This window comes from Thalia democratica, chromosome 6 (assembly GCF_965202585.1).
Source record: "Thalia democratica chromosome 6, ktThaDemo2.hap1.1, whole genome shotgun sequence".
Lineage (NCBI taxonomy): Eukaryota > Metazoa > Chordata > Thaliacea > Salpida > Salpidae > Thalia > Thalia democratica.
In genome coordinates, this window is record NC_139170.1 from 26375711 (window position 1) to 26389067 (window position 13357).

The following is a 13357-nucleotide window of genomic DNA, read 5'->3' on the forward strand; positions in this document are numbered from 1 at the left end:
AAAAACTCTTCAGTTTACTTATCAAAAAATTTGTTTATAGATTTTACGTAGATATACAATTGTGAAGTCAATAAAAAAATTACCACTTTTAATAAATTTTTTTGTTTCTTTTAATACTTTTTCCTCATCTATAATAGGAAATGAAAAGTAGAATCTAGGGCTTTTTATGCAGTTTAAAAAGTTCTTAGAAATTTCGTTAAATTCAGTTTCCCAATCTTTTTCTTTTTTAATAAGTTTCAGCTGACTTATTCCTAAATAAGCAAGGAAAATTCTCAATTACGTTAAAAACAATATGAAAAACATAACCATTAGTATTTTAAAAACACTTTTAAAATATACTTCACGTTGGAAAAGATCTTACAATAGCCCAAGTGTACAAAAAAATAAATATTTCTACTAAAAAACTAGTAAAGTTTAAAAGTAATTGTTTTTATAAAAACGCTAACCATAGCATATTTCATCGTAATAAGAATAGGCGCTTAAATATTGAGCTGATTGTTTAGAAGCATAAGGTATTACGTCAAAAAAAACAGCACTTGCTAAATCTTTAGCAAAACTTCTTAACTTTTCCGTTTCAAATTTTCTGTTTTTTTTTTGTTTTTAAACACGGTTAATATAAATTGTTATAACTTTGTTATACATAATACTTTTTGAATATAAAGACTTATCATTAAAAAAACGAAGTTTTATTAAACTTAATAGTTGAATACTTTTATATACAAACATATTTAAATCATAAAGGTATTGAATAAAAGCTAGATTATTATAATATTAAAGCTACAGACGTATATAACAAAAAAAAATTTAACGGATTTTTTTCTAAAGCTTCGTAAAAATATTTATTTTAAAAATTGCAAACATACATATCTTTAGTATTCAACAATTTGATCCATAAACTAAAAATTTTTGATAAATCATCTTCTCCATCACAGAAGGATTTGAACTTCAAGTAAAGCTCCACCTTGTTCGGATCTTCGCAGTTACAATTTATTTTGAACGAACAATCTACATTTTCTTCCCTATCTAAACAACTAAGGAAGAAACAAGAAAAACCTAAAATTAGTAACTAAATGAAAATTATATACTTTTGAAAAATCAAGTATATGAATAATCAAGCACTTGTTATTTAAGTTAGAATGGGAGTTTTGTCTAGGAGTGATAATAGATAATACTGCAGTCTGAATTGATTTTGTGTGCCTTTTTTCGAGAAAAACCTTAAATCAGTGGTGATTACGTAGTGAACCCGTTCACATTAAGTTTCACGAGTTTTATTTTATTTATATGTTGCAAATTATATAACTTTTATTCACTAAAACAAGGGCACTCTATCATTCTTTATTTAAACCAGTAGTTATTACGTCAATTATTAATAGAACTAAGATATTTTGCGTCATCAACAATAATTAATGAACTTTACCGCAAGGTCAACAACAACAGCATCCGAGCATTAAAAGTTCGTTAATTATTTATCTAGACCAAAAATAAATGGTTTTAAGTGTAATTAACCCTGTCCACAGTTGAACTGAATATTACATTTTACTTTCGAATTCCAGCCTAAAACTACTGTTTTAATTTAATTATTTTTGATAACATATTAAAAAGTAACTTTAAGTTAACATTTAACCAAAACATTTCTACTAATAAGTACAAGATTTTTTTACAGTTTAAATTATGTTAGAAAAAGATAAAGGCGTGTAGTTATTTTAACAAAAATTACCACACACTCAGACTAATCAGAATAGTTTGAGATTTTTGAAAAACTAAGGCTACACAGGCTTATTTGATTTATTCTTTTGTAAAACTAATGATAGTTATGATTTTGTTTAAATCTCAGGCTAGTTTCTTTAAATAAACTTTTTTTTACAAAAATACGTTTTTATTAATTATCTTTGTCATTGTTTTAATACATTTAGATACTTATGCTCTGTTAACAAATTCTTTTTTCAGTTTTTGTTCATATCAATTTGTTTTTTATTTCTTTTATAAAATCAAGCTAATTTTTGGTCACTCATACAAGCAATATTGCTTTAAAGAGTGACAACCCTCTAAAAATCTTTAGTTCAAACTGCTGTATTCAGTTGAAAACTTTAAAATGTTTCTTAGTAATAGAAATGAAAAATTAATTAATAAAATATGTTTATGTTTTTGTTTGACAATAAATAACATTTCAGTTATTTTGTTTAACAGAAAAATGAAAATATTTTATTACATGGACTTGATGGAATGCCAAAGAAACTTAATGAAAATGCAAACTTAACAAATAGAATATAAAGTAAGCAGCATCTTATCAGCATCAAGTACACAGATCCTAGCAATAACAAATTTTGTACAAGAACCACAAGGAAATAACAGTTACTTAATATCTCCTGTAACTTACTCGTGTAAGCATTGAAAGAAAAACGGAAGATACGGAATTAAATCTTCTTTTATATCTTCAAGTGGAAAGACACCAACTAACAGCCCTTCATTATCTTCAGTATTTAGTACAACAGGTCTGCCACTAACTTCTGTATGTAAATTTTAACAGTTGATTCTTAAACAAAAAAAATTATTTGATTGGTAACAATTAAGTTCAAAACAAAGTTAACAAACAATAAAATATTCCTCTACTAAAAGTAACACAGTAGGGACTTTAATAAAGTATGCACCTTAAACCCAGGCAAAGTAAGTTTGTTTCGTTAAATGCGTAATTTACAATTTGACTTAAATTTAACAATTCTCACACCGAATAATAGCTAACTACTAAAAAATACGGTCTACCTAGCATTTTTTGAGGTAATAAAAAAAATCTAATATTTGCGTTAATTTTTTAATTCATGTTTTGTTTATTTAACTTTTTTGTTCAATAGAATATCATAGCTCACATTTTTTCAAAAACTTTTGATTCTAGTTTGAAAATTTAGTTCGTATCTAAGTAGGTACCTCCTAAAGTGCGTACTTTATAAATTTCTTTACTGTGATATAAATTTATTTATCTATTTATTAAAATATTACTAAAGCCTGTAAAAATTAACAAACAACTATTACCATGTTTTTTAGTTGAAACATGTCGTAATCTAGGGATATTTTCAATATTTAAGTATGGAAGAACTGAACAATCGTCGTTTTTATTTTGAAGTTTTTCCATTTCCAAACCCTAATTTGTAAACAAGATAAAACTTGAAAAATATATCTTTATTTAATTCATTTAATTTGTTTATAAATAATTTTAACCGTTATAAAACTTAGAAAAAATAAGCAATATTTAAAGCAACTACAGAACGATTTTGACCTTTTTGTAAATATTTTGTATGGTATATATAAACTAGACGTTCTAACATAGTGATAATAAATTGCTACAAACAAATAGTACATACATAAGCTGAATAAGAGCAGCATTCAAGTAAATCAGTATAGTAGGATAAAGTATTTTAAGTGTTTTTAATGGTTTTAAAAAGCTTATTTATTATTCTCGTATTTTAGAAATTTATCTTTTAAATAATTAAAAAAATATAATTTAAAAATATTCCAGCACTAGGCAAAAAGGTAGAATCAATGGAATATATTCTTCTTACTATATTGCATTTATCCGAGGAAATTCAAAAGAATCCAGAGAAGTGGGAGCCAGCTAAGAAACTTTAGTTAACATAACCTTGTTAATTCAGCTTAAAACACAAAAATAAAATTAACGTGTTTACATACCTGAATACGTATTTGACTCTTTTGGGCTTGACTCAATCCACTGACTAATTTATTTATTTTTTCTTCTTCTTTTTTATCTTGTTTTTGGTGAAATTCATCATCTGTTGTCATGTAAATAGTAAGGCGATGGTTGTTTTCCTAAAATAAAAATAGTTATTTGCTTTGCTTTATTAAAATTATTAACGCTTAAAGTGATCTCTTTGAGGCCATAGAGAAGTCCAATACAAAATTAATATTGGCTTTTACATTTTTGCAAGTATACACTAAAAGATACTTTTTGTAGAACTAGAAAAAAAGTATCAAAACTAAAGATATAATCAACTGTTTAACAAGCTTTATAAAGAAACGTTTATAAGTGAAACTATTCCCAACTATTTTTATTTTGAATTTTTGGTACGAATTGCATCAATAAAAAACGGAATTAATGAACTCATGCAGACACAGAAACAAATTTTTATTAATAAACTGTAAAGCAGAAAAAACTTAAATCAGGTTATAATATTAGTACAAAATATGTTTTTTTTTTGACTTTTTGATTGAGTTATTGTTGCATTTGATTTAAATAAAAAAATTTAGATAATTCTTAATTCAACTTAGATTACATTTTTAATTTTTTTTAGATGATTCTTAAACCCGTTTAAATTTTAACTGTTACATTAATTTAATACAAATTAGATATTGAAATTTTCAGTGACTTTGAGTTTTGTTAATGTTTTGTTGATACTTGGCTTAAAATTCCAATTTTAAATAGCTTTTAATTACATTTAGATAAATTTCAAGGTATAACTATCTTTAAAAATTTTTTTTAAGCTCTCAATTCTGTTTTTTCTTGACTCATTAAAGTAATTGAATTCAATTCATTTCAAAACTAGCACCAATTTTACCTAACTATACTCTGACAAGCTTGAATTTTCGAGTGTGTAACGTTTAAGTTTTTGTTTAGATTTTCACGCATGAAGTTTATAAACTACATTATAGATAACCAACATTCTTGTGTGTAGTTTACTAATTTATTTTATTTGAAGAGGTCGCATTTTTTTTGTCACCAAAACCGGGTTGTTGTAAAAATTTTCCCTGATATTAAATTATATTTAAGTAATAGCCATTTTCGCCATTTGGCGGTTAATGTTTTCATTGTTTTAGAGTTGTTGTTAATGTATTTGAATTTGAGAATTTGCATTTGATAAATTATTCATTTTGGTGTTGTATTTCAAAAAAAATAATAAACTGTCTTAAAAAACTAAAACTAGTTGTTTTGAATTTAAAAAGTTGTACACTTAATTAAAAATTGTAAAATAAAGTTCTGAAGATTACTTATCTATATCATGTTTCCTGGTAGTTAATATTTGAGTTATTGAATATGGATCAGGGAAATGTAGGTCAGACCCCCAGCACCAAACGCTCTAAGCATTTGGCTGTAAAAAAAAACAAAATAAAAATAAGATGAGCTTTAGCTCTTTGTATAAAAGAAGCCCCTCCATACAGGCCAGGGTTACATTGTAAATAAAATATTTAATTAGAGCACCTCTATTATAAATTTCAAAAACTAACTAAAAATATATTTCCTCTTACATCAATAAACTAATTTACTTAAAAGCTAGTTGTATAAATTTTCATATAGGAGAAATAAGCTTACTTTAAACAGCTTTCTTAGTTTATCTTCAAAGTATGTGGAACTTCTATTATGTTCAACCACCATCTTAATGAAATAATTTTTCATCTCGAAAAAATTAAATGGGTGAACTCCGTTAATCCACTTTGTCATCAGATCCTGCAAAATAAATTCTTTAAAACTAAATACAAGTCAAAACAAATTAAGTTGTTTCATGATACCTCATTTTTATCTAAAACACAATCAGTCTAAACCAAAATTTGACACACAAGCACAACATATATTTTTAGCTATGCAATGTTGCAACCACTAGTTGATATGCATCAAGTAATCATAAATTTTTTTCAAAATGTCAACTTTGAAAAGCAGAAAAAAAACAGAAAAAGATATACTAACTGAGAAAAAATCTCTATCAAACTTTGGTTCATAAAAAAACTCCGAGCTAAATATTTCTGGTTCACTATTTGTACTTCTTAAAAATTCATCAGCCTTTTCTGATAACAATCCTTTTTTGCTGTATTAATTAAGAACTATTAAGGAAGAATTTAACCATAAAAAAAGTAGAAAAAAAAATATATTAGGCTACAAACCTAATTTTCTTAAATTTTACTACCTTTTCTAAAGTATGTAACTAGTTTAAGTAATGAAAATTGTTTCTAAATTACTAAGATAAACCATGTAAAAAAATCAAACCATGCATATATCGTGTGTATTTTATAACCTACTTAAGGTAAATTTTTTAAATCAAAAAGTTTACATTATAACTCTGCTATTAAAATCAATAAACTTTAATAGACGTATAGGTCAAAATTTATATAAGCTAGGTTTTAAGATTATTAAAAACCAAAATCTCTAAAGTATAAAAAGAAGTTAGTAATGGTTTAAAAGCTAAAAAACCTTATTAAACTTTTTATTTTCAAAAAAAAAACGAATACTTACCTCAAAGCTTTTTTGATAGAATTAAAAACCAGATTTTCATATATTTTTGCATCTTCTCTGCGAATACCACTTAATTTAATTTGAAAAATTTTCTCATTTGTTTCTTCAATATATTCTGAAAACATTTTTTAGCAAAAAAAGTCTTAAACTGTATATAACTTGTTAATTAGATATGTTTTAAACACATTTTTTTAAACACAAATCTGTTAGTTTATTTTATTTGAATTATTTAGTAGTTTAAGCGTAAAATACATTTAAAATTTTGTCATACAAAACTTACCAAAACTATTTTTAATATCATACTGAATATCTTCATTTATAATTTTGCTGAGGATCTCGCAGACAAACTTGTTTTCGAAGTTTTGATAATCACTACTTGGTCTGATAAATATTTTTCAAACGTAGTTAAGTTTTTGTTTTAAATTTAAGTTGTATTTTAGAGATAAATTTAAATACTTTATATTTTTACTGAAATAAGATATGAGCTTTATAAAACAATTACCTTTTTTTTTTAATTAGCTCAAAGCAAACTAGCTGAATTTTAATATCTTACTTCCTGAAGCAAGCTTTAATGATAAATGTAAATAGTAGAAGTAAAAAAAAAGATTGCTGCTCACCGAGGCAACAAATATGATATAGTGAGCAATGTTTGCTCACCAAGGCCTGCTGCTAAGTTATTGACGGGAGAAAGAATGTCAACGTGTTTCTGTGTAAATTTTTAATTTTATGAAACTAAAAAAAAAATATTTTTAAAGCAGTTATGTGAAATTTAAAACCTTATGCATTAAAGCTCGTATTTAAAGATATAGTTACAAAAAGTTTCGTTGTTTTATTGTCACAAATCTGTTAATAGAATCAATCGATGAACTTTTTAAGCTAACTGTTGAAATTATTTCTAAACTAAATTTACTTCTATACAAAAGAGAAAATAATAAACATTTTAAAGATAAAAAATGATGATCATGGTTTAAAAAATACTTACGCATAAATTTAATTACTACAGAAGTTCAAAAAACTTTTAAGTAAAACAAAATAGATTTTAATGACTTAAGCTAGAAATAAATAAAATAAAATTTATTGCTTACCGGTTTTTTCCACCTTGGTTGATATTCAACATCTCGGATGGTTTTTCTTCTTTCAAATTTTTTCATAAAATTTTCGTTAATCATCTTTAAATGTTCTTCAATAGAAAAGTTTCCACAGGTAATAAATCTGCATTAATTACTTATTTCAAAATTTAGTATGCAACTTATAAATAAAAAGTAGTTAATTTAATTAACTCAACTAAATTTTTTTTGTTAAGTACATTAATTAAGATTAAAAATCTTATTTTTATTATGCTACTGTGCACATTTTTTAAATACATGGCTTCAAAGTAGTATACTATTTACAATATTAAAAAAAGTACTTTGAGTTACTAGGGTGGTAAGATTTTTTTTGGTGATACTTCAGGCTATCAAATGACAAATTAGTCATACAGAGATGTTTTCCACTTGCATAGCGATTATCAGTTTGAGGAAAAAGTCCTTCATAAATAGCGTCGTCCATAATTGAATTTGGATTACACTAATTAAAGTGTTATAAGTTTTTTATAATTTTAAAGTGAAGAAACACTATAAAACTTATGATTTTTAGTACCACAATCGTTTTATTTAATTGAAATTTAAATTAAGATCAATTCGATTTTGAAATTAAAAATAAATAAAAAACATTTTAAAATATAATTAGAAGTTAAATAAATGAATTAATTAAAAAAACACTTAACAATTGTTACAGCGATTAAGAATTAATCAAAAGTTTTTATTTCTTTTAAAAACTTTTTTTTGAAATAACATAACTAATTATATATAAGAATAATTATTTCCTACATTGTAACACCATTCTAGTACAAATTTTAAAACTAACAGCATAAGATTTTTCCTCATTGTAAACAATGCCACTGTACGCTACTTGCGAATTTTTTTCTTTAGAGTTCTTAAAAATAAGTCGGCCACGTTCCTACGATTTTAATAAAAGTTACCATTTTTTTCATTTTTTAAGGACTATAAAAACTTATGAGAAAAATAATTATCTAAACCAGCGATTCTTAACCTTGGGTAAATTACCTTGTAAATTTTTAGTTGTTAAATTTTGTTTAATACCACTTATGTAAACTAAAGTTAATTAATTGTCCTTTTAAATTATAAGCTAGTATTGAACTGTATTTTTCAAAGCTAATAACACTCATAAAATTTACGATTTATCATATTTAGTAAGCTCACAGTAAAAAATATATAGTTTTTTTTTTCCTTGAAATTAAACACTATTATGTATGTTTGGTTAGTTTTGACAATTACTCTTGAAAAGTTAGTAAATTCGGTAATAGCCTTCCAAAAGTATGAAAAAAAGGTCAAGAACCGCTGATCTAAACCTTTTGTAAAAACCAAAATCAGTATAATACCGACACCAAATCATTATATTAAACACTGAGAAAAGAACAAAATATACCTCAAAAAAGTTAAGCTTTTCTATATTTGGAAAATAGATCCCTTCTAATACATAAGACATCATATTATCATGGTCAGCCTTGTTTGAAGTGGAAAATGAAAAAAAGGTATGGTTTCTCGCTATTTTTTTATTTGTGTTATTTACTTTGATTAACATTTTAAAACTTTAGCCTAAAAATAATCAGTATAAAATGTATTTAATAAATATGTAGTATAAATACATCGTTAACAAAACTTTGTCCATGTTTTTATCTTAGTTGTTGTGTCTGGTTAAAATGTTTTTTTTTTATGATTTAGAAGTAAATGAACAGAAGAATTATTTGGTAAGATCATTTAAATTTAAAAAAAAAATTCAAGACTAATTTAAAAGTAATTAACTACATTTAAAAGTTAAACATATTACTAGAAAATTTAAGAAACATTTAGAGCAGTTTTGATAAATTACTACTAAAATAAGACTGGTATGTAAAAAATAGTTTTGTTATATTGTTATAAAATACGAGAATTAACAAATTTATAAAAGCTTATTAAACAAAGAAAAATTTAACAATATAGTTTTAAAAGTGAAAATTAATTAGAAAAACTAAAATCAAAACATTTTTACTGCTTCAGTAAAATTTATTTTTATTATTAACCTCTACAATTCAATCAAAATTTAATATTTTTTTCTTATTTTCAACACTAACTAATATAAGCATGGAAATCACTAAAAGTAATTAGTTTCTTGAAGGATTGTTGAACTGGAAACTTTTTTGAATTTGAACACACAATGTGTTCGAGCACATGAAACAAACCGTTGTTACTTTTTGAATTCGTCTTTAGTCCCAAGCTATAAAAAGAAAGTAAATTTAAGATTTATAAAACTATTTTTTTAATTTTTTCTAACTAACTGAATAATGTAAAGAACAAGTTTTTAAATTCGGAGGTCTTTTAAACTAAAAATAATCTTTTAAACATAAACAAGTAATAAAATTCTGTTTTTAATTTATTTTGAAATTATTAACAAAAACTAATAATTTGTTTAAAAACTGTAATTAACCAAAAAAAGTTCTCTTCTGAATGATTTCTTTCAAAATGAAAATGCTCAGCACCTGTCTTTTCATGCTTAAATTCGTACATTTTTAAATTAAATTGTTCAATTGTCTTGGTCTAAAAAAATATTTTTTTTCGTTTTTATTTAAAATTTTTTCAATTAGATTTCACCTTTTAGTATTTGAAAAATATAAAATTTAAAAGAAAGAATTTTAAATAATAACAATAATAATAAAAGCTAGTGATCTACCGGATCCAACTTTCCAAATCCAGCAAAATTTTAATTTGAAAAAATTTCCCAGATTCAGTCAGATCATATTGTAATAGACAATGTAAATCGCTTAAAAGTGCTTTTTAAAAAAAGATAATAGACTTATCTGAAGGCAGTTTTGAAATTTATTTTATATATTACAAGAAAGTTTTTGAATGTTATACTAGATATTACGGGAAAACTTTGAAACTTACTTAAGATATTCTGGAGTTTGCGATGAAGGTCAAAAAAAAGGTAATAAGTGTTATTAAGGCTAATTTTGAAACTTAAACTAGATATCACAAGATAATTTGAGAGTTTAAAATAATCGGGCTGGGTCCTAATTTTAAAGTAAGATCCGGAACTGGATCCTGCCATGTACAAATTTAAAAATAAAATTAAGATCCGGCCGGTTAAAAATTCTATGGAACCAGTATATCACTAATAATCATCTTAAAAAACAACTTAAAAGTCATAATAAGTAGTCTAAAGTATTTTCAAAATATACAAACTAGCCAGTTTTTTTTTCGAAAAAAATTAAAACAAGCCTTAGTCAGCCTAAGTGTTATTTAAATTTCAAGCTAGTCAGAGCACGCCTTAGAATGGAAAATCTCTTTAAATACTAAAATATCTTCGAAAGTTTAAAAATTGTATTTAGAATATACTTTAGCTAAAAAATACAATAAAAGGTTATATAATCAAATATATATTATACTTTAATTGTCTCATATCCATGGATCTTATCTCCTTTTTTTATTCTTCGCTTGGAGTGTAAAACTACACTTCTTCTCTGAGAAAAGTACCTGTATAAATATAAGTTAAATAAACGTTTGGACATAACAAATAGTACAACTGTGTTAATTTGTAAACAAACGAGAAACTTTTACTTATTAGTTTCTTATTTTTCCTAAAATACTTTTATATATTTTTAATTTAAATAAAGTCCCTTTTAGATAAGTGCTCACTTAAAATATTTGATCAAGTTAATAAACTGACCCCAAATTATATCAAGTTAGATTACTAGTCTAAAATCAAAGAGGTAAATAAAACCATCACAAAATAAATTAAATAAAACTTATGAATTTTGAAATGAAAAAGTTAAAAGTTACTTATAATACTTTTTAGAAATTATATTTAGTGGGGATGGGTAAAATAAGCACAATAAAAAATTTTCACGGAAACTTGAATATGCAAGAAGGGTAACTTTTGCACATAGACACTTTTGCACAACAGTAAAAATATAAAAATAATAAAAAAACAACCAATCAAGGGTAAAGGTTAAGGGTAAAAGTGATACTGAATAATAAACAAAAGAAGAAAAATAAATTTATGTTATTAAATAAAAATTTAAGTTATTAGAAAAAAAATAAAACAAATAAATAAATAAACTAATAATAAAAAAACAAAGTTAGCAACCAAGGGTAAGGATTAGGGGTAACAGTGTTAGTTAAAAAAATACAAAAAATAAATCTATAAAAAATATTTCCACCCAGGGTAAGGGTTAGGGATAACAGTGATAGAAAAAATAAAAAGTACTGTATGAAAAAAACAATAATGAAGAAAAACTTAAAATAATTAAATGCAAATAAATTAAAAAAGAAAAAAATCAACCTTTACAAAAGTGTTGTCGTAAAAAGTGATCCTTTGTGCAAAAGTGTCCTTTAATGTATATTTGACATCTAACAAAGAAACATATGTCAGTGTAATAAAAGAAGGATACTGTATAATTTGTTATTAATTCTATTTAACATCATAAATACACGATAAAATAAAATTAGTTTATTCAGTCTTAAATAATTAAAAAAGAAAATAAAACAATTCTAAATACTAAATAACAATGATTGCAATAAACAGAATAAAATAGTGACTTTTGTAAAAAAAAATATTTGAAATCTTAAATATCAAGCTAAGTAAAATTATTATTTGCTTTTCATTGCATAATGTATATAGCATGCTGAGGAAGAATTTTAAAGTACTTCAAGCAATCTAATAAGTGTAAAAAAAGCTTTAAAAGCTTTGTCAATTTTTTCCAAGTATAATAGTTTTTATATACAGCATTAAAAATTGACCAGAAATCCTAATCTGCAGACTGTTATATATATTAGTATTTTTTGAGAAAACTAAGTAAAACATGTTATATTTATAACAGAAAAGTTATAAACTATATTGGTATCAAAAAATTTGAAAACTTGAAAAAGCAATAAGAAATACTAAAATTAAGTGTTAACCTCCAACTAGCAAGCCCAAATGTTTTAAATTTGTTATCCATCTAGAATCCAGCTAAGTATCTAATTAAGATATGCTGCCAAAAGTAAAATAAAAATAGTAAATTTATTGTATTTAGGTGATTTAAAAATGGCTTATTATAAATAGTTATATGATTTAATAAACTATCGAAAAAAAAAATGGATGTTTTTTACTCAAAATTTAAAAAATCCTACATCATGATTGTTAATTTAATAATTAATTTAGTTTAGACAAATTTATAGCTATTGGTCAAAAAATGTAATAAAAGATATATTTATAATAAAATTGTCTTTTTTACTATTTTTTTTACTTCTTATATAAAAAAAACTGTTGAACTGTTTGACTTTGTACCCTTAAACTTCAAAAAATAACTCCAATTTTTTTTCTAAAACAGTAACAATGCTGCTAAGTTTAATATCTTTTATGTAAGATAAACTTATAAAAGAGTTCCCAACCTCCTATAGACTTAATCTGTATAAAATCAACCCAAAATATATAGTATAGTATTCTGAATTAAGATGTTTTACACCTATAAATAAAATCTTACTAGAAACTTTGTTATAAGAATGGAAGACTCAAAAACTACTTAAATTTTAAAAACGTGCAATATGGATCAAGCTTAGAGCTTATTAAGCAGGAAATGTTAAAAGTCTTAAAATTAAAATAACATCATAAGTAAAGATATTTGTTTAAAACTTCAAACAATATTAGCTAATTTATTTAAATGCATAACAGATATATAAAACACTCTCCCAAGTTATTCTGTGGTAATTTAATATGTATTTCACTACTTTTTGTCAGAACCTAACAGTAAAAAAAATTTAAAATTATGAAAAGTTTTTAAGTTTTTAAACCAAAACATAAAAAGTTAAAACATAAAAGTAATAAGCGCCATAAATAATCAGTGTAAAGTGTTAAATAATTAAACTCAAATACTACTAAAGGAAAAAAAAATAAATAAATGGTTAATTTAACTAAATAAAGACACTTTGTAATCATATTCCTTTTGTTCTGCACAATTCTGGTTTCTCTAAAAATGTGTAGATAGACTCCAACTTCGCGAGATCAAACACACTATTGCAATGATGGATGAATCTAAATCTGGATATA

The 13357-nt window shown here is 24.1% G+C and overlaps 1 protein-coding gene across 1 annotated transcript; it reads right to left on the reverse strand.

Annotated features, from left to right (window-relative positions):
- Window positions 1-922: 922 nt before the first annotated feature.
- On the reverse strand, window positions 923-12297 carry LOC145838247 (presequence protease, mitochondrial-like). The gene is made up of 17 exons (XM_082945810.1): window positions 12229-12297; window positions 10716-10803; window positions 9758-9867; window positions 9405-9547; window positions 8720-8838; window positions 8138-8230; window positions 7641-7798; window positions 7318-7444; window positions 6850-6938; window positions 6513-6613; window positions 6233-6347; window positions 5690-5807; window positions 5318-5452; window positions 3682-3819; window positions 3028-3136; window positions 2378-2507; window positions 923-1053 (listed from the first exon to the last, which is right to left on the reverse strand). The coding sequence occupies exons 1-17, from the start codon at window positions 12267-12269 to the stop codon at window positions 1032-1034; spliced, it is 1836 nt and encodes a 611-aa protein (XP_082801936.1). The 5' UTR covers window positions 12270-12297; the 3' UTR covers window positions 923-1031.
- Between the last annotated feature and the right edge of the window lie 1060 nt (window positions 12298-13357).